Source organism: Myxocyprinus asiaticus, chromosome 19 (assembly GCF_019703515.2).
Source record: "Myxocyprinus asiaticus isolate MX2 ecotype Aquarium Trade chromosome 19, UBuf_Myxa_2, whole genome shotgun sequence".
In the NCBI taxonomy this organism is placed as follows: Eukaryota; Metazoa; Chordata; class Actinopteri; order Cypriniformes; family Catostomidae; genus Myxocyprinus; species Myxocyprinus asiaticus.
Window position 1 is genome coordinate 19,864,111 of NC_059362.1, and position 21,425 is coordinate 19,885,535.

The following is a 21,425-nucleotide window of genomic DNA, read 5'->3' on the forward strand; positions in this document are numbered from 1 at the left end:
ATTATTTTTTTTTTTGTGAACTATCCCTTTAAGGTTTTGAATCCAATTAATCAAATGTGTGTTTTGTCTGTCAGTGATTTTGTATGTTGGATTGGAACAGCTAGTTCTTAGAATAGATTTTCTGAATTCACCCAATGAGTCAAGAGAAAAATAGTACGCTATGTTCTTTTACATTTGAAAGGTTTGTGTTGTGGTTTAAGCATTAAGATAAAATAAAAATAAATATTTAGTTCAACATGAAATCCCAACAGGTTAGCTGTTAGCTACCTCAGTTTACTCACAATACACATATTGCCACCCAATTGAAGGTAAACTAACGGTCTTTAGATCTGCCTTGAACACTTAGCACACATACAAGTCAGTTGTATTCAGGGCAAACTAATACTACGACACAAACAGAAGGTGGGGGAAAATGAAGTCTATGGCCCATGTCATTTTCCTCATGAATGAGTTATTCGCCGAGAAAGCGTTTGGAGTTCTCGTTCTCTCTGTGGCCAGGAGGCGAAGTAAGATTGATGAGGAATTAAACAATCACCGCACGCTGAGAGAGGAATGTTGCGACAATGAAATCTCCACATTGACTTGATACGAGGAGCACATATAGAAATAAATATTTCTGTTGCACGAGCTTTAGATTTGAGCACCTCCGACGTTGATATTGAACTTGACTCCCTCACAACCGAGTAGCCCCAGCTTGCAGTCTGGACGATGGGCAGGGCGCCCCGCCCCTAAATACCAAATAGCTCCGACTCATGCAGCAGTTCAAACTTAAAACAGTTGAACGATTTAGGGGAGGGTGAACGTGAGGACGTTGTTGGGTGCGAGAGATTAGAGAAACTGGTCGTTGTAAAGTTAATATATTTTCATATATTTTCAAAAAATAAATAACGCGATGTTCGAGAATCGAATGCGGCTTAAAATCTTAAGCATAGCTCAGTGTCATTCACATCAAATATGAAGCACCATACTGTCTTATCACAGACAGAACGTAAGCAGTAGAAGGCATATTGTAAAATGGTTTTCAATACATTGGTAGCTATATTAAAGCTACACTATGTAATTTTTTTTTTTTTTTTGTTAAAAAAATAAAATGTTATTAATGAGAGAGTGTAACAAAAATCCATCTTCCAAACCATGTATTTACTTTACCCAGTACACTTTGATAAACCTATAATAATGATATTATATTATAAATATTTTAGAGCTGTCGAGACGGATTTTGCGGGAAATTGCATACATACGTCATTCGCCCATGCGTGTTGATGTCATATCCACATAGAAAAGAAGATCCGGGTACTAGTGATGGGAATATCGGATCATTTTACTGACTTGGATCTTTGAGTCTCGTTCAGTCAAATGAACAAATCTTTATTCAAGTCATTTTGTTAATTTGAACAGAATTAAATTAAAATGTTACATTTTCAATAGCCAAAAAAAAAAAAAAACAACAAAAAAAAAAACAAAAAAAAAAAAATTTAAAAAAAGGAGTTGAAAGGTGAATTAATTATTTCTGTTTCCTGTATAGCGCCTATGCGGTTTTCACGTAACAAATGAACGGAGGTTGCGCAATGCGTGGCCAACACAAAATGAACGAATCACTCTCTGAGACTACTCGTTCATCTGAGTCACATAAAAGATTCATTCAAAATGAACGAATCGTTCATGAACGACCCATCACTACCGGCTACTGTAGCGCGCGTGTGGGAGTAGCTGAAGCTGAAAGTTTGTTGCCACAATTAAAGAGAAAAATTGACCATGGATCATTCAAAACTTCAAACCTCCAGGGAATCACTTTGTAAAAACAAAGAAACACCAAACAGAACAGAGTCTACAAGCAAAAAGGGAAAGCGACAGATTCCGTGATAAAACCCGAATCGGCTTGGCTTTTCAGAGGTGGCGACAACTCCAAGATCTGAAAGGATTTAAAAGCGACCCAGAGATGGCTTTTTTCTTACTTATCAGGTAAGATATTTTATTGATGTGGTTTATGAATAGTTGTGTAATCTCACACACACACACTTCTGTGTGTAGTGTAATACAATAATTATACTGTAATCGGTGCAGAACTTTTCATTTCCTAGCACACATGTGTATTTTTCTTTATAATGGCAATAATATATGTAAATAAATCCTTTAGTCCTAGTCTTGTCAAGGACATGTGAGTCTTGAAATGATGTTGACCACTGGTTGGTAACAATGACAATCTATAAATTAATAACTACCATGGTCTATTTGGCCAGAATATCCTGCAGTTATAAAAACTTTACAACGTTTGACCTTATCAGACTAGCAATCATTGTGTCTAATGTTAACGAACATTGCCTAACTTTTATAATGTCATTTATTTCAAAACATCAATGTTTCCAATAAGTCAAAACAACAGCATAATATATGGCAATACCTGCTCAGATGACATGTTTTCGGATATCCGTCTTTTCCTTTCTTTCATTATTTATGTGTCCATTCGCTCTGATAAGATGTCCTGTATCCATGTGTACACCGGTGCCTCAAACCACATTCATCCGCACAGAGGAGCAGAGCCGAAGCACAAACAAAACAATGTTCTTCTGCAAGATGCACAACCACTAGAGGGTCAAAAGTACATAGTGTAGTTTTAAATTGATAAAACACGCTCACAGGAGCAGAAGGAGAGAGAATTTTTTTTTTTCTCCAGCAACAGCAAGAGACATATTATTAGAAGATGTCCACTACAATGCAAGCCAAATAAAATAATAAAGTTACTTTGCATTGCAGAATACATGCTAATAAAAAGATATGGCAAACTCATCACATGTGTCCCTCATTTGCTTTTTAATAAAATATGTATACGGGCCAGTATGTTGGTTCTTTTAATTTTTTAAAGCTGAAATGTTATTCTTAAGCTTTTGATGTTAAAAAACCATATGACACTTATTTGCTAGGCATATTTGTAACCTTAAGCATTAAAAGTGAAATTAGGTAAAGTATTTTAGCAGCATAATAATAGTCAGCTGGAGCTGTGACAGTTCTGTGCTGTCCACTGCAAACACATTCAGACATTGAGCTCGTTGCTCCACAGCAGCGGAGCGTTGCATAATAAAACAAGAGTTTACAATTTGCCAGTTATGTGAGGATTTAAAAGGGAAATAACCGCACGTTCATGTTCATGCATTTTAAAAAGCAAATGCATGAACATGCACAAAAACTTCACGAAATGATTCAGTGTGTATGATATCAACATGAGGGACAGATATGAGAGGCATGCACTCACATGAGAATCTCAGTTACAGACACTGCACTAAAATAACACTGGACTTCACATTTGATTATAATTCACTGCTTATAATGAAGAGAAAATGTGCACCGATTTTTAGCGCTTTCTTTCTCTTCATTTATGTTTTTTTCATTTTTGAGCTTTATTATCATTCAGTAATACACAGACGTAATGATTTATGTACTCATAAAACTAGAGACTAGTCTTTAGCTTAAAGCGTCATACTTCTCAGCACTATAGACCAATAAGCTCTTCTGTATAAACCAATGAAAGCAGATGTGGGCGGAGCTACTTGTGTCGCCACGCCCCATCGTCCAGACTGCACTCTGGAGTGCTTGTCACAACCTGGATTTTCGAGGGAAAACGAGAAATAATCGAACATCATGAGTAAAGTGAAGCGGCGGAGAATTTCAACATGAGATAGAGGAAACATAAAACACTGCATTTCGGAAGACAAGGGGAGTTCAATATTAAACCCACAGCTGACATGGACGTTCCGACACGTGTTTTTATAGAATTCTGAACATTATGTCCATCGTGAGATTCTTTCAGCTTCTTTACTTTATTTAAGCCGTGTTTGATTGGACGGATCAATTATCATGTTATAAACGAAGCCGTTCAGAAGCAACAAGACGACAACAACATCCGTTTGGATTCTTTGGCGTTTTGAGTGGAGGAAAATACCTAGTCAGGTCTAGAAATGGCTCGCCTTCTTGTCCTCGTTAACTCTGTCGGACTGTTGCTCTTCGGTAGTGAAATGTTTCTGGTGGGAGCAAGTAAGTTTATACTTACTGTGAAACATTCCCGTAATTGTCTGTGATAGTGTACTGTCCTGTATTGCCTGGATGCGCGTGACAGTGAGCGTTTTGAAATGGATTTAACTGAACATTTGCTTTTATTTTGATTTTGCATGGATGCTGTATGTTGGTGGGTTTTGTGTGTCTGTAAATCTATGAGCAAAATCATGTAATGCAAAGGATTAAATTACAACAATATCCAGTATCATGCATGCTTTAACAATGCCAAGGACATATGTTAACATGCTGACCACTTCTGGTGTGCTTTGACAGATTAAGAAATTAGCGAAACACTTCGAATGCACTGACCCAAGAGTTTACCTCAGAATATTGATTGCATTTCTTTCTAATTCAAATCCTCTGAATGTTAAAAAAATAAAAATAAATAGTGAACACTTTTATAATTTTTAACCTTGTTTTGGAGGTTCTTATCTGCATTGTTCTAATCCCTTCCCTTGCTTTTTCCTAATTGAGTAATCTGGGATTTTGTGGCAGCATTAATAAGGCAGTAGTTGGCAAGTATGAATGCTCCCAGTGCTGGAAGTTGCTAAGATCTCTTTAGAAAGCAGGACATCTATGCCACTGCAAAATAATGAAGAACTGTCAGAGGTAGCATAATAGAATTATCATTGACTGCTTATTAAATTCAGTAATTTATCACATAACACTTAACAGCCATTATACTGTATTCATTTCTCCCCAGTTATGCATTCGACATAAGAGCAGAATCTCAAACATTAATATATGTAAACTGTAGATACTATAATTGTGTCCAGTGTGTCTACTATACAATACTGGATTAAATTTGTATTACGGATCAATTTACAAGTGATCAAACGGACTGAAATCTGTATCTAGATACACTTCTTTGCAGAGACAGAGATTTTGGATTGGAGAATAATTTAAATTCATCAACAGACATCTGGAATGAGCTACTGTTGTTAGTGTCATGCAGAACATTGCTCTTGACACTACAGGAAAACCAAGCTTGATAAAACTCAATGTAGATCAAGACTCAGCTTGATGCTGGTGAAATAGAGCAATGTGTTGTACATCCAGATAATTTAGGCAGAAATCAGCTGCCTGTTAAAAGTTGTCAGTCTTCCAACACCTTGTCTGGCCAGTGGTGAGATGATAGGAGAATTGCATTTCCAGGCCAGACCTGGTGGACTGTGTTAACCGATTACATTGACCTTAAACTGTCACATAGTCCTACTCTGCCCCTTGTGCACCCAGTAAGGGAATTTTTCACGGATCACTGCTAGAGCAGAAACAAACCAATCAAATGAGTTTGCATAACTGGGGATGCCATTGTCAGCAGGATATAAGGCTGCACTTGTGCACAGGTGACATGCATGTATGATAGTATGTGTTGTGTGTAGTGTGGCTATTGATAACATTTGGAACAAAGAAAAGTAAAGCAAGAAGTCAGGAGGGGCTGTTCATTACAGTGAGTAAGGCGTGTTCTTAGGCATGACGTTAAGCCCTTCTAACCCATGGTAAAATCACTCTAACACACAGGCTCTAGTAGCTTATTGCTTTTATAACATGCGAGCAACAGCATTAAAGGGACTGTTCACCCTCATTTACTCACTCTCATGCCTTCACAAACTAGTATGACTCTATTTCCTCTGCAGAACACAAATGAAGATATTTTGAGTGATTTACAGTATGATGTGTTTTTGTCCATACAGTGTAAGTCAATCCAAAATTTTCATGGGGTCCAAAACTTTCAGGCTCCGAAAAAAGGACATAAAATCAGCATAAAAATAAGCCTTAAGGCTTGAGTGGTTTAATCCATGTTTTCTGAAGCAATACAATCTTTTTTGGTAAGAAACACACCAAAATGTAAATCCTTATTCCCTAAAAATCTTGACATCCACAGTCTCCTTGGTACATTCATGAGAGACAGGGGCGGAGCTATGGGATGGCCACCATGGACCGAAGCCTGGCAACCCCACTCTCAATTGCCATTTTGATCATTTTTTGTCTTGGGCACAATTTAGTTTTTTAGAGGTGGAACCATCTCTGTACAACCACAACACACAGGAGACTTAACATGTGCTCACACCAAGGTCGCCGCACCTCTCCGTCCCAGGTGTCACTATATCCACTCCCCTCCATTTTTGTATCCACGTGCCTCCACTTTCTACACCAACAACCACCACCCCCCTGTCCAACGATACGAAAATGCTGCCCAAAAATGTCTGTGCCACCACAGACTGATCACTGGCCCCTGCCTGGCCACCCCTGTGAATAACTCCTGGCCCGGCCACTGATGAGAGAAGCTCGTTTACACACTTCTACATGCTTGATGCATGCAAGCTTTGCCGTTTTTAAGCACAGTTGGTCTTTTATGAAAATGCAGACGCAAATTAAACTGATCGAGTCATAACTTAGGAAAGATTAGAATTGTTTTTGATGATCAAATTTAACATGTCCATGAATATTGTATTTGGCGAACTTTTTATGTTTCGAAGCAACCAAAACCATGGTTTACAAAAAATCCACAACAATCGCTGTGCCAAGCTACTTTGCATTAAACGAATGAAGACGTATGCCATTTCATTGAGGTGGAGGTAGATGGGACCCCCTTACTATAGCTGTGATATCAAAGAAAAGAAAATTACACATTACTTTCTGGTTGTGTTTGTAAACACTGCTGAAAACTGTCCATTACAAACGTGCGCTGACTATGTTTTAAAAAGTTTGAGGGAAACTTGCATGAGTTTTCTATCAATTCCACTGATACTATTTTAGAGAGTGGTCAACAATTAATAATTTCTGACCTGTCCAACAAAAAAGAAGCAACATTGGCATCACTACTCAGATTGATCTCCATCATCAAATCTTTCCACCTTGTGTATGCTGTACCGATGTTTACTTTAGTTTTTTGTCTTTGCTGGTCTTTCTGTTTTCTTGCTTCAGACCTTCTTCGGGAGTACAGCCACTGAATCTCCCATTGTCTCCGCTTCTAAAGCACGATAATAAGTATGTCCTATTGTGTTCTTTTCGCTCTTCACATCACCAAACAACACTGCTCTAAGCATAGCTAAGCGTATCTACATAGGCGGCAGCCAATTAGTGCGAGGATTCTCTTCTTCGACGTTTAGTGAAACACAGCGGGTCATGTCATTTCAACATGGCAAAACACATTGAAGGGGGTGACCCGCACCGTGTATAATAAAAACACTTTTTATAGAAAACTGTTATGAATATACAGTCTTCACCTCATGTGAGTGTACACCATTCAGATCACTCTTCACAAAAACACAATTAATTTGTTAATGTGTGAAACTTTTTAAATTAGCCCCAAATTACTGATTGCACCTTTAAAACGTACCACAGTTACCAATGTTGATTGTAAACAGTAGAAAATTAAAATGCAATGTCTTTTTGATGTATAATAATAAACGTCTTTTTGAAGTCTGCAGTGTTCCAATCAGGCCAGATATGAAGATTTATAGTGAATAAGGACTTACATGTTGGTGTGTTTCTCACCCAAAGCAATCGTATCGCTTCAGAAGACATGGATTAAACCACTCAAGTCCTGTAGATAACTTTTATGCTGCCTTAATGTCCTTTTTGGAGTTTGAAAGTTTTTGACCCCATTGACTTATATTGAATGGACAAAACCACATCATACATCCTTCAAAATATCTTTGTTTGTGTTCCGCAGAAGAAAGAAAGTCACATGCATTTGAAATGGTATGAGAGTGAATAAATGATGAGAGAATTATCATTTTTGGGTAAACTGTCCTTTTAAGATAAAAGAAAACAATGTTCAATAAAGAGTTACATTTATTATTAATGGATATTGGAATAATGAATTCTTCCCTGTATTAATATGCTTCATTACCCTAACAGTAGACTGTTTGTGGTCGCCAAGCAATGTAGCAACTTTTATGACTGGTATAACTCATTTCTACCTGTATTTGCAGTGTAAATCTATCACATTTTTATGTTTTCAATTTTTTTTGTTATTTGATGTAAATTAAATAAAAATAATATATGATTCTTTGTGTTATATTGCCCTGGCATTAATAAATAAATAAAAACAGTCACCACTGCTGTGATGGGGTTTCTAATACTGCTGCTGAGGAAGTGACATTACATTTGTCATATTTCTCTTTTCTGACTGCCATCCATCTCTCTATATTTAGATTTAACCCCCCATAGATTAATTCTGCGTTCTGAACCCAGAAATGTAAAATGGGTCCATTGATGTAAATGTATTTATAATCATTTTACAACAGCTTCAAACAAAGTGTTGGAATTATCCATTTTACAATTCTTTTACACGAATTATACAGTATAATTCTACAAAAAAGAAAAACATTTCAACAGTGAGTTAAAGATTCAGTGGTGCTTGAGTCTTCTATTACGTGTCTTTGAAAAGTGCTTTGCCTTGATATAAGAACATACGGTAGCAACAATGGCTAAGAATTTCCGCCAAGGTCAAGAGGCCTTACATACAGTTATAATCAAACTATACAAATCAATCTGAATTTGATCAGAGAAGAACATAAAACATAGGGAATTTAAGATCTTATAGAAGACAGCATAATATCTCGTATCTTCCTGCATTTATACATTCAAGCATAACCCTGAGTTTGAATTCTTCAACTTGTCCTTAGGAAACCTTGCAGGCTGATTACAGATAACTTTTTAAGAGCAGTGTGGGGTGCTGTAGTGAGGTACTGTACCTCACTCCAGAGGGAAAGTGTAATGCTCCTCTGAGGCTGAGAAATGCTCCCACTGTGGCTTTGTGTTGATAAAATCCTGCAGCTTCATCTCTGAGTGCATTGTCTATCCTGAGAGGATCAGTACAACATTTCTTGAAATCTGTCATGCAGTACTAACCCCTCACCACAATCCATTGCATGCCTTGAGGTCATTAGATTACTGGAGTCTGAGAAAGATAACATGGTGATGGACCAAGATGGTGCGAGAGAGATGACAGATTGAGGTTGTGAAGACAAATTATTTTCTGTTGTGTTCTCTTATTGCACTCACCAAATGGACCTTCTGTTGTAGCAAGACAATTCATTTAAATCCACAATTCAGACAAGAAAGCAGTTGTTCAAAGAATCAATATATACTCTTGCAGTTTTCAACTGGGAGTACTGCTCTTGAATTTTAAAGAAAAAGAGGAGGGAAAAGAATTACATAAACATCATGTGTATTTTTAGCTATAGCAGGTTTAAAACCATGCAAAATACGCCTGTGACAGAATTGAAAGCAGCCTGATCTCATGAACGTTACGTGATCCTGGCAATGTTTTTGCAAAAGGAAATTGCGTGCCTTATTAAACATTTCGCTGCAGTTTCTAAGTCAAATGTCCAGTGAGGGGCGCCAAAAGCGAGTGCAACGGTGTCGTAATAAGACAAGGCTTTTAAGGTGAATGTTAGATGAAGGTTTTAAGGAGTAAAACGTACCTCCCTAACTTAAAACTTTAAACTAAACCTAACAAATAGTGTCCAAAAACAAAATGCGAAATGAAAAGCACATTTTCTAAAGCAACCACGTTATCTTGTGTCACTTCTACGACAATTCCGTCCCACATGTCAGTTTGCGTGCTGGCTAGTCTTAGATCAGTGATCTTGAACTGCGGACTTCCAAGTCCAAAGTCCAACACTGTATCAGGTGATCTACTGGAGAGGTTGGAATAAGTGTGTAAATATAGGTGAGTCTGTCAAACAAGCGTTACTGTATCGTTTTTCATATGATGCATTATAATAAAAGGGTTTCCATATCATAACATAGCAGTGTGTGATAATAGAGTGAATAATAAGTGTTTATAAAGTCATAATCAGCCATTGTAGTCATAATTTGTGTGAAAGTGAATAAAACACACAATTTGTTTAGCGCCTCTAGTGTTTATTTCACCAGGAAACTGCAACGAAATGTTGAATTCAGCATGTAAAACTCAGTTTGCATAATTTTAGTTATAGTAATGTTCATTCTATGAGACTAGGTTGATTTAACCCTTAAATGCATGGTAATTTCCCCAAAAACTTACATATTCGGGTCATTAGTGACCTGGCACGGCACTTATATCTATCAAAAATGGATGTACAAAATTCCCAGATAGTGTCAAATTTTCATAATGTTTTCAAGACAATTAGAAAAATAATAAAAGAAAAAATATTTTGATATATTTTGATGTTTTATTTTTAATAGATCAGAGCGATAGTGCAAATAGAACAGGATTCTTTATTTCATGAGATGCAACTGGTTGTCAAACACATATTGAGCTACACATAACACATAATCTACACATCAGCTAATCCTAAATTACATATATGTTACACATACAGTATGTATTTTCTCAGGCACTTATTGAGTCTATATATATATATATATATATATATATATATATATATATATATATATATATATATATATATTTAATAGATAGCGTTTTTTTTATGAATATAGTATTAATTTCTCTAGTAATAAACAAAGAAATATATATCATGTGATAGTAAACTTATATAAAAATTAAGTAATCATAAAAAATAAAATTTATGAAAGTGCGTGTATCTGCTCCCAGGATAGACTATGAAGAGCAGCTGAAGTCTACTATGTCTATTTTTGAGTTACTCTGACAGGATGCCTGTGTCCCAATTGACTTCTTGCTTTTTTACAGAATCCCTGAACCGCAAGATAGTTTTTTCTCTCTTCAAAATTTTTCTTTTCTCTCTTCAAAAAAATAATTTTTCTCTCTCTTCAAAAAAATTTTTTTTTCTCTCTTCAAAGTTTTTTTTTTCTTAAATAATACATTTATTATTTATTTAAGGGTTTGCAAGCCTTAAGACAAAATGTATTATTCAGCTATATAGCAACAGAGAAAGCATTAAAAGCATAAGATTACATGTTTACTGATAGTGGCACCTGGTGGCCAAGGTTGGTACCGCATGCATTTTTTTGAAGAGAGAAAAAAAATGTTTTTGAAGAGAGAAAAAAACATTTTAGGAAGAGAGAAAAAAATGTAAGATTTAGGCTCAGGAAGGAACTGAGACACTATTTTTTTTTTTTTTTCACCGTAATTGTTTTTTTCCACCTTGCGGTTCAGGGCTTTCGTATTTAACTCTATGCTCAGTGTATTACCCAGAGTGAACTTTGCACAGCTTTCTGTTAAGTAAAATATTTGAGTGCTTCTGATTTGTGCTTGGGTGGTTGAGGCTTGGCAGGATTTTCGACAGAGAATACATGTAATAAAAAGTTAGACCAACCAAAAATGAAAATTTTGTCTTTCCAACTGTGGTATTTTTCTTTCTTTTGTGAAACACAAAATTAGATGTTAGGAAGAATGCCTGAGGTTCCATACAATGAAAGTGCAAGGTGATTTAATCTGCCAATCTCCAAAAAGGACAAGAATGTATCATTAAATTAGTCAATACTACTCATGAACTACTGTATATTGCAAGTCTTCTGAAGACATAGGATAGCTTGGTGTGAGGAACAGATAAAAATTAGGCTGATGTTCACTGATAATCTCCCCCTCTGTTGGAGCTCTCAAATCTCTTTCACGCTTGTGTTCAATTCAGAAATGCTCCTTTGAGATGTGTCGAGCCAAGTTTGAGGTCATTGACTCCAAACACCATTGGCTCATTGATACTGCAGAGCTATGACAGAGAGGAAGATTATCAATGACGTTGGTCTGGTTGAAACATACATAGGCCCTGATTTACTAACATCTTTTTTTAGGATTATACAATATCATCATAAAATCCCTGCCTGCATAGTAGTTGCTAAGGATTAAAATTGCTTCAATTCATAATTCACAAAGAAGACAATATTAAGAACGCGTTAAGCCATCACACAGCACCACTAATGTATACTCAAACAACAGTACGTAGAAGACTACAGTACGTTAGTACGTAGATCAGTTTGGACGTGCTGTAAAGTCTGCATGTTGCACAATTTTATACATGCAAACCTTTAGTAAATCAGGGCCAAATAGGAATAGACAACTTTTATGATACTTTTATAGTGCTTGTGTGTCCTTTTTGGAACTTTCTTCCAAATTTTGGAACTGCAGTATTAATCATCATGTACTGTATGGAAAACAGTAGCTTGGACATTCTGCCTAAGATCTCATTTTGTGTTTCAAGAAAGAAATATATAAATGTGACAAGAACAATACAGGATTGCGTTGATTGACAAAGTGTAAATTTTTGGGTGATCTATTCCTTTAAATATTTCTATTAGAGCTGTCAAAATTAACGCATGTGATTAATTTAAAAGGTTTAACGCATTTACCGTTAATGTGGCATAAACCTTCATAAACACTGGTTGGAAGGGCAGAACCTTTGCAGTGTGTTGCCCAGACTCATTACACTGACACACACTATACACACACACAGCAGTGATTCAATTTCAGTGATAAAGTGATGGGGAAAGGAGCTCTTTATGCTATTTGTTGTCTGCAAGCTCTTTTCATGTAGAGTTTAAAGTGGTACTTGACACTTCCTTTGACGCCCTGATGCGAATCATGAACACAGCTTCACGATTGTTGTAACATAGCGGATAGCCACAGTCTGCTGGCTGATTAATATTGTGGAGGATAAGAGGTAAAGAGATTTATTGCCTATTGCAATAAATATGCAACCTATGTGGGGACTAGTTCTTTCAATTAGTCAAACTCCCACTTAGACTTTGGGAAACATTTAAAGTTACTTGAATTGGTGCTATTTTAGTGCATTTTTATCTTTAAACTGTGGAAGACTTTGTTTGGAAAATGTTAATAAAGCATTATATTGTTACATTTTGTTTTGTTTTCTTTCTAAGAAGGAAATACATTTATTTTGACAGGAAAATAAGTATATTGCGAATTAAATTTCAACACTTAATAAAATCTGCGATTAATCATGATTTACTACGGAAAATTATGCAATTAATTGCAATTTTAACATTTTTATCGACTGACAGCACTTTCAGGCAGTAAAACAAAACATTGTTTTCATCTGTGAACAGCAAATACTGACAGTGCCACGATAATGTATGTTTTCCTTTATACACAAAATTATTTTCCACATAAAAAAATAGAGCATATGCATAGCCATGTATTAAACTACCTTAACTTAAACTACCTTCACATGTAACCCCTATTACTTCCAGGACAATGAGCTCTCTGGGAGGAAGAGCTTGAATTGAGGTAAGTGTCATGGCTAAAATGAAATATGCCTGATGAATGATTTCATAAACTTCTGTTCCTGGCCAGTGGGGAATGTTTACTACATTAAGTGAATTTATGAATATATATATATATATATGAGGAGGACCTGTGAGTACGTAATGTGGTGCTTGGCAATATATTACCTGCTTTATATTCGTTTAGCATCAAACTGTGCTGTTAACAGACTGAATTATCTGTGACTGTGTTTAATATGTTGAAAAAAAAGTTGAATGTAAAATGTTTTTTTTTTTTTTTTGATGAATCACCATTGTAATCATGACAGATAATAGCTGACCCTGAGGCACAAACACAATACATATCTAGTTAATGTGCCAAACATGACCCCTGCAGATGTACTCTACGTTTATGAAAATCTTTCATTTTTCTGAAAGTTGATATTAAACTGGACAAATGAATCTGGCTTGACATATAGTTCCAAATTATATATCAACACACTTTATGAAACAGTTAGTTCCGGTTGTCTAATTTGATTTAACGAGCGCGTTCCAATATGTAAACACATGAAAGAAAACTGACAGATGTGTCTGCTACTGGCAAGAACAGTCTTTTCAAACCAGTTTTCACAAAATTTGATTTGTCATGCAGTATATGTCAGACAGTTCTGCTTATTATAGATGACTTAAGTCAAAACTAAATAGAGCATTGGTACCACTAATAAAAAATATTGATCATCAAAGCACATCCTGATTACTTGAAGCTTCTAATAAAAGCGGTGGGACTAGTGATCTTAAATGCAATGGGATGGATAGGTCATAACCATAAATTAATCTAGCTCCAAAAACATCCATAATATATTTGCTTAGACATTTTTTTTATCCATATGTAAATTTATTATAAACCTGATCCTGGGCTTGTATTAAACTGAGATAATAAATCATTGCAGTGCAATACAGCAGACATGTACATCCATTGTCATGATCCCGCACTGTTTGCTTTGAGGTCCCTGTCTGTTTTCTGTCTGTGCGTGTTTGTTGTGTGTATGAGCAATTGTGTCTGTGTTTGTGTTAGCCATGCTCTCTCCTGACCCTGCCTCCTTATTCCCTCTGGCCTCACCCTCTTGTCTTCGACGTTAAGTTAATTGCCTTCACCTGTTCCTCATGTGCCATGCCTCTACATATTGTGCCCTTTTCCCTCTTCTGTTGTTTTTAAAACTGCTCTATAAAGAAAGGTTGACTTGACTTGACTTGCATTTGTCTGATCGTTTTGTGAATTTGTTTGTTCCTGTTGTCTTCCTGTTTCTGGTCGGTTTATGTTTTGTTTGTTTCCTCTCCCCTGTGAGAGTTCTGTTTTGCTTGTTTTGTTTCCTGTTGTTTAATAAAATAATGTATTTTTCACTCATTCCTGCATTTGTGTCCTTATTCCTACTAAATCCTTGACAGAATGATCTGACCAACCATGGACCCAGATGGAATGAGTTTTTCTTTTCGTTCACATCCTCCCGCACATCATAGAGCTAAGCAGTCCAGGAAGCTCTTTGAACTTCAGCAGGAGGATAAGTCAGTGAAGGGGTATACGTTGGAGTTTTGGTGCTGTCCACGGGTCTGGGTTACAATCAGTCCAGCCTTATGCAATTCTTTAGGTCTGGTCTGAATGAGCCCATTAGATCTTGTATCCCAGAGATGGGTGTAGGGGGAAGTCTTACCGCTACCATCAAGTTGGCCATGAATTGGGATGAGTTTATCTCAGCCTGTGCCTCGGAGGACTTCCTTCCTTCATCCCAGCCCGAGGACAACGATACTCCCTCATTGGCAGTGTACAGGTTGGTCGCTCGTCCAACCCGCTGCGGACCGTCAGGAGGCGGGGGAGCCCACCATCGGCAAGAAGAGGAGAAGGAGGAAATGGGTCCCTATTTGCGAGCCCACTGCAGCACCCCCTGGAGGGGTCGACGAGCATGTCCAGTCGCCAACGGCTGTCACCCACTCTGACCCCTCGTCAGCAGCTGTCACTCGGTCTGTTCAGGTGCCAGAGGCCGCCGCCCAGTCTATCCAGTCTCCAGTGGTCGCCGCTCAGTCTGACCACGTCCAGCCCTCTGCGGTCACCACTCAACCTGTCCAGTCCCCTGTGGCCGTCGTCAAACCTGTCCAGTCGGTCTCCATGCCAGCAGCCGCTGTCCAGTCTAGCCCCTGTCCAGCGGCCTGCACCCAGACTGACCCCTGCCCAGCGGTCGGCACCCTGACTAGCCCCTCACCAGCAGCCTCCATCCAATCTGGCCATCCCTCTGGGGGTATTGTTCAATCTGTCCAGCCCTCTGCTGTCCTCACCCAATCTGCTGTATTCCCTGCAGCCGCCAAGCCTGACCCTTCTCTGTTCCCAGCAACCCAGTCTGACCCAGTCCCTTCCTCTACCACCATCAACTCACTTTCCACCTCTCCTGTGGTCAGCAAGCCAGTCCTGTCATCTTCTGGCCTTTATCATCCTCCAGCTCTACCTTGATTCCCTGGTCTGTCATGTCCTCCTGGTTCATCCTGCTCTCCGGGCTCTCCTCCAGCTCCACCATGGTCTCCTGCTCTGCCTGGTCCTTCCATTGTCCTGCCTAAACTACCCCCTGGTCTCCCCCACCCACCCTCCCTGGTCTGCCATTTTCCCCTCGCCCTGTTCTATTCTATTCCCCAGGTCTCCCACACCCACCCCCTCCTCGATCTGTCTTCTGCCCTCCCTTCTGTATGTTTGTCATGTGTATGAGCAATTGGCTGTGTCTGTGTTTGTGTTAGTCATGCTCTCTCCTGAACCCACCTCCTTATTCCCTCTGGCCTTACCCTCTTGTCTAGTCCTCGTTATGTTAATTGCCTTCACCTGTTCCTCATGTGCCTTGCCTCTATATATTGCACCCTCTTCCCTCTTGTATTTGTCAGATCGTTTTTGTGAGTTGGTTTGTTTTCCTGTCGTGTTTCTGTTTCCAGTTGGTTCCTGTTTATATCTTTTTCTGGTTTATTTTGTTTGTTTCCTCTCCCTTGAGTTTTGTTTTGCTTGTTCTGTTGTTTAATATTATTTTTCACTCATTCCTGCATTTGGGTCCTCATTCATAATAAATCCTTGACATCCATATTCTTACCATAAAATGAGTTTGTATTAAACAGAATTATTACATTTACATTTAGTCATTTAGGAGACACTTTTATCCAAAGCGACTTACAAATGAGGAATAATTATTAAATAATTACAGTGCAGTATACATAATTTACATTACGTTAGCCAGTCTTTTTATTTCTGATTATAACAAGCATTGATATGAAAATGCTTTCAACACTTAGTGCTATAAATAAATCCTACTAATTCCCATGACTTCTCTTATAAAACAGCATTATAAGAGAAGTTTGGCAAACTAAAAAAAAAAAAGTTCCCTACAAATGAATATTTAATGGAAACATTGAAAATGAGCACTCCGGCAGTCAGTTTATTATATGAGGAACTGTTTCCACACAAAAGCAATTTATGCAGCGTACTAAGACTTCTTCTCCATTGACTTGCATTCAAACCGGTCTCGTTGTTGACGATTCTAAGATGGTGGCACAACTGCCGTTTCCAAACGTGCTGAATGTGGTATCTTCATTTGGATATCTATGCATGTTTGCTAGCTGACAGCTGCGCACTGCGTTCCAACACACAGTGGTTGATCCTTTTGGTCATTGGCTTCTTTTGGAACTATTTTTGTTGGTGCAGCAAAAAGAAATAAAATGGCTGGCAATATTTTGTCTAAATTGACAACTTTTTGTCACACGAATATGGGACGCTTTTGCATTTTGAGTGCTTCAATTTCAGGACAGGGTTTCCCCTCAAGCATTTCGCTGCTAAAATATGGGACAATAGGCTTCCCGTACAGGATATCATTTTTGGCAAAAATAAGGGACGTCCCGGGACAGTTGGGACCCTATTCAAAAATAAAAGTTTATCTATAATAACTTTTTGTTTATAAAACTATTGTATAAAGGCAATATCACACTTGCAATTGTGCTGTTGTACTGAATATTTTCAGATATGGGTCAGGAGCTTCAGTTAATTTTCACATCAACCATCAGAATGAAGAAAAAAGGTGATCTCAGTGATTTTGACCGTGGTATGATTGTTGGTGCCAGATGGGCTGGTTTGAGGATTATTGTAACAGCTAATCTCCTGGGATTTTCATGCACAACAGTCTCTAGAGTTTACTCAGAATGGTGCCAAAAACAAAAAACATCCACTGAGCAGCAGTTCTGCAGACAGAAACACCTTGTTGATGAGAGAGGTCAATTAAGAATGGCCAGACTGGTTCGAGCTGACAGAAAGGCTACAGTAACTCAGATAACCCCTCTGTACAATTGTAGTGAGCAGAATAGCATCTCAGAATGCACAACAAATCGAACCTTGAGGCTGATGGGCTACAATAGCAGAAGACCATGTCGAGTTCCACTTCTGTCAGCCAAGAACAGAAAGCTGAGGCTGCAGTGGGCACAGGCTCACCAAAACTGGACAGTTGAAGACTGGAAAAACGTAGTCTGTTTTGATGAATCTGGATATCTACTGAGGCACAGAGATGGTAGGGTTAGAATTTGGCGCCAACAGCATGAATCCATGGACCCAACCTGCCTTGTGTCAACAGTTCAGTCTGGTGGAAGTGGTGTATTGGGGTGGGGAATGTTTTCTTGGCACATTTTGGGCCCGTTAATACCAATCAATCATCGCTTGAATTCCACAGCGTGTTTAAATATTGTTGCTGACCATGTGCATGCCTTCATGGCCACAATTTACCCATCTTCTAATGGCTACTTACTACATGATAATGCACCATGTCACAAAGCAAAAGACAATGAGTTCACTGTTCTTCAGTGGCCTTCCCAGTCACTGGATCTGAATCCAAAAGAACACCTTTGGGATGTGGTAGAATGGGAGATTTGCAGCATGAATGTGCAACTGAAAAATCTGCAGAAACTGCATGATGCAATCATAACAACGTACTAGAATCTCAAAGGAATTTTTCAAAGACTGTTCTGAGAACAAAGGAGGCCTTTCCCAGTATTAGTATAGTGTTCCTTATAAAGTGTATAAAAAGAAACATAGGATATTCATTAAAATGGATGGTTTGATGCATGTGACCCACATACACTATGATGTCACAATCTGCCTGCACCAAGGTGGCCCTCTCACCCCTCAGAATGATTCTCTGTGGTGCAGAGCTGGAGTCAGACCTCTCTCCATCCAATTTAAACAGCCATTGCTGATGACTCCATGCAAGGAAGACCAGCATAAGCAGCCCTGACCCCTGTTGTGTGTGATCATAGCTGAAATGTAAGGAGTGCCTGCCATCGCATCAGACCTGTGATCTCCCATTGCATCAACACAGGACATTAATTATCAGTCTGATACGGAGTGTGATCCTTCAGCATTGTGATGCATTGTTTTGTTTTTTCTTCTTCTTTTCTTTTTTCTGCAGATAAATGCAGGAATGCATGCATTGGAGAACAACAGAAAAATAAATGCAGATGCAAGATTATACATGCCAAAAAAAGTTTTGTTTTTTAGTTTTGCTTAGAGTAAGAGAAGCATTACATTCATGTTTACATTTATTCATTTAGCAGATGCTTTTATCCAACAATGAGGAATAAAACAACCAAAGTGATTCATAGAGGGAACAGAAAAATAAAAAGTGCTGTACAAAGTTCCAAAAGTACAAAAGTACTTAGAGTTGTAGTGAAAAAAGTTATTTTAATTGTTTGGAAAAAAATATGTAATGTAAATTAAAAGTGACTGAGGATGTCAGTTCCTAACATTCTGCATAACATCTCCTTTTATGTTCCATGGAAAAAAGAATGTCATACTGTTTTGGAACATCATGAGGGTGAATAAATGATGACAAAATTTCATTTTTGTATTTTTGTATTTTTTATTTTTTTGGGTGAACTATCCCTTTAATACACTGTATACCCTAATGCTGTCTTTACTGGAAAAATCCAGTTGTCTTAATTAAACAGTACTTGAAATGTCAGGTTTTGGGCTTATAACTCAAATATCTATGCTCCTTGAACTTATTTATCTTAAAAATCCATAGAGTTAAATTCTCAAACGATTGCGTACAAAACTAAGGCTATGTGGAATATCCAAAATTATGCTTCCTTGGTCAAAGGGAACTTATAGAGGCATTTAAATAGGTGTTATTAAGAATTCATAGAAGTTTGAATTATAGCTCTTTTGTAGTATTATTAATGTTGATTTGTTGCAAATAGTTATTTTGTGTGATGTCTCTATTCTAAGGGATGGTCGAATGGTAAAGTTGGACCTTGTTAACACTATCTCAGTTCTTCTTGTGCACGTGCAACTGAAATATAGGCATATATGCATTTCTGTGGAGAATTAAATTTATTTTATGATTCACCTAGAATCAGTTCTAATCGACTTTATTTGAGCTGTGTTATTGCATGATCTAAATTTGAGCCCTTTCAATTAAAATTATTGAGTAGAAAGAACAATATTTAAATAGCAAATCTGAGTTTAGTCTGAACTTAAATAGTTACTGTATGTTTATTCTATATGAGCATCAAGTTAACTTAATTACACAAGTTTTGGAAACGGCATTACTCAATTTAATTGAGGGACGAGTTTACTATTGAGTAAAGTCAACTTATTAGGGTTTTCAGTGTAGTTTTGTGTCAAATGCTCACAGAGGAATTGTGTCTTTAGTGATTTTTAAAGGCTGCTCCTGTTCTAGTAGAGTTAGAAAGATTATTCCATCATTGAGGAAGCTTTTTGTTTTTCTGTGTGTATGTGTTTGTACCATGTTGGTGCCATTATACATCTGCAATGAAATCGCTGTGCAACAAACCAGTTTTTCCTTTTTTTAAACAGGCTGTTATGTAACTAAGCTAAGAGTCGGCATGTGTTATTATTGATGTTATTGCATAGGTTTGGGTACTGGAACAAAAAGTACATTACCCGTTTTTTACAATCATCCACACAAACACATTAAGTCCATTAGAGCTCTGCTCAAAGGAGATGCTCGAAAATGCTCATGCAGTTCAGCCGAGTTCACCATCTTCCTTTTATCTCAACAGTGACAGAGGCATGTGCTCAAGTCACAAGTTATGTTACTGTGTCGCTGTGCTTTTTGTGAGGCTTATTATCTTGTATATTGCCTCCTAAGTCATGATCGAGCACCCTACAGCTGAGCTGAATTATATCAAAAGAAGGACCCACATAAAATGTACTGAATTCAGTCAATTTCAGAAAGAAATTTAAATTAAAATATAGTTATGAGGAGAGCACATCTGCTTTGTATCCTTCCATTTCCATTTGTTTATATGTTTCCGAATCCTGCATGGTAAGCCTTGATTCTTTGATTAAATTGGTAGTGATGTCTGCCACTGCTATGACAAAATCAGATTTTGATTCAATATGATTTCCTAACATTTATGTCTAAAAAAAGGGAATTTCAAGACTGTGTTTACAGTGCCACATTTGTTTTCATTACATTTTTGTACAAAGAAAAACAATCCCTTGACCACCATATAAGGAAAGAGAAATGCACTTAAACCACAACTAATGCCATCTTTACACTACCATCTTTAAGGGTGGCACTGAAGCTGTATCTGAAGCAGCAGCATAGACTGTAGATGTTTACCATGAAAACTTGCATTTACTCTGTTTAATGCTGCACAGAAGCAGCAAAGATTCATTTACACAGAAATTACTATAGCAGAAATAATGTTATAAAGTTTTAAACATGAAATGTTGATAGATACACTAACTGACAAATTATATATAATAAAATATATTATTTGATTATTTATGACAAGAACACAATTTAAGGGTTTAGTTTACACCGAGTGTGTTTTTGTGTCTGTCCGTGCTGATTTTCATTTGATTTTCTATGTGAATATGCATTAGAGGGACTTTTTCTTACTGTTTGCCACAACTCCTGTTATTTCAGCATCTCGCGCAAGAGAGCAGCTTTTTTATATACGTATTTAGCTTTGCATTTCACATCTCTGGGTGCTTTGTTAGGATTGCTTTTAAAGAGAACTGTAGACTCGTAGACAGCTAACCAGCCAGAAGAGATCAAGCCATAGAGTAGATGTTGTACATCCTAAATCTGATTGGCCAGATTGGAAAGCTTTCTTGGCAAGCAACTCAGCCAGCCTATAAAAGGAAAACAAATAAAAAATAAGGCACGGCAACATTTTTCAGACCTGTGGAATATTGC

The 21,425-nt window shown here is 37.5% G+C and overlaps 1 protein-coding gene across 1 annotated transcript in view; it reads left to right on the top strand.

Moving 5' to 3' along the window:
- Positions 1-3,575: 3,575 nt before the first annotated feature.
- LOC127409817 (fibronectin type III domain-containing protein 4-like) overlaps positions 3,576-21,425 on the top strand; it is a 52,268-nt gene continuing 34,418 nt past the window's right edge. Inside the window, exon 1 of the mRNA XM_051644655.1 lies at positions 3,576-4,029. Coding sequence (XP_051500615.1) covers positions 3,954-4,029 — 76 coding nt within the window. The 5' untranslated portion in view covers positions 3,576-3,953. The remainder of the gene's footprint in view (positions 4,030-21,425) is intronic.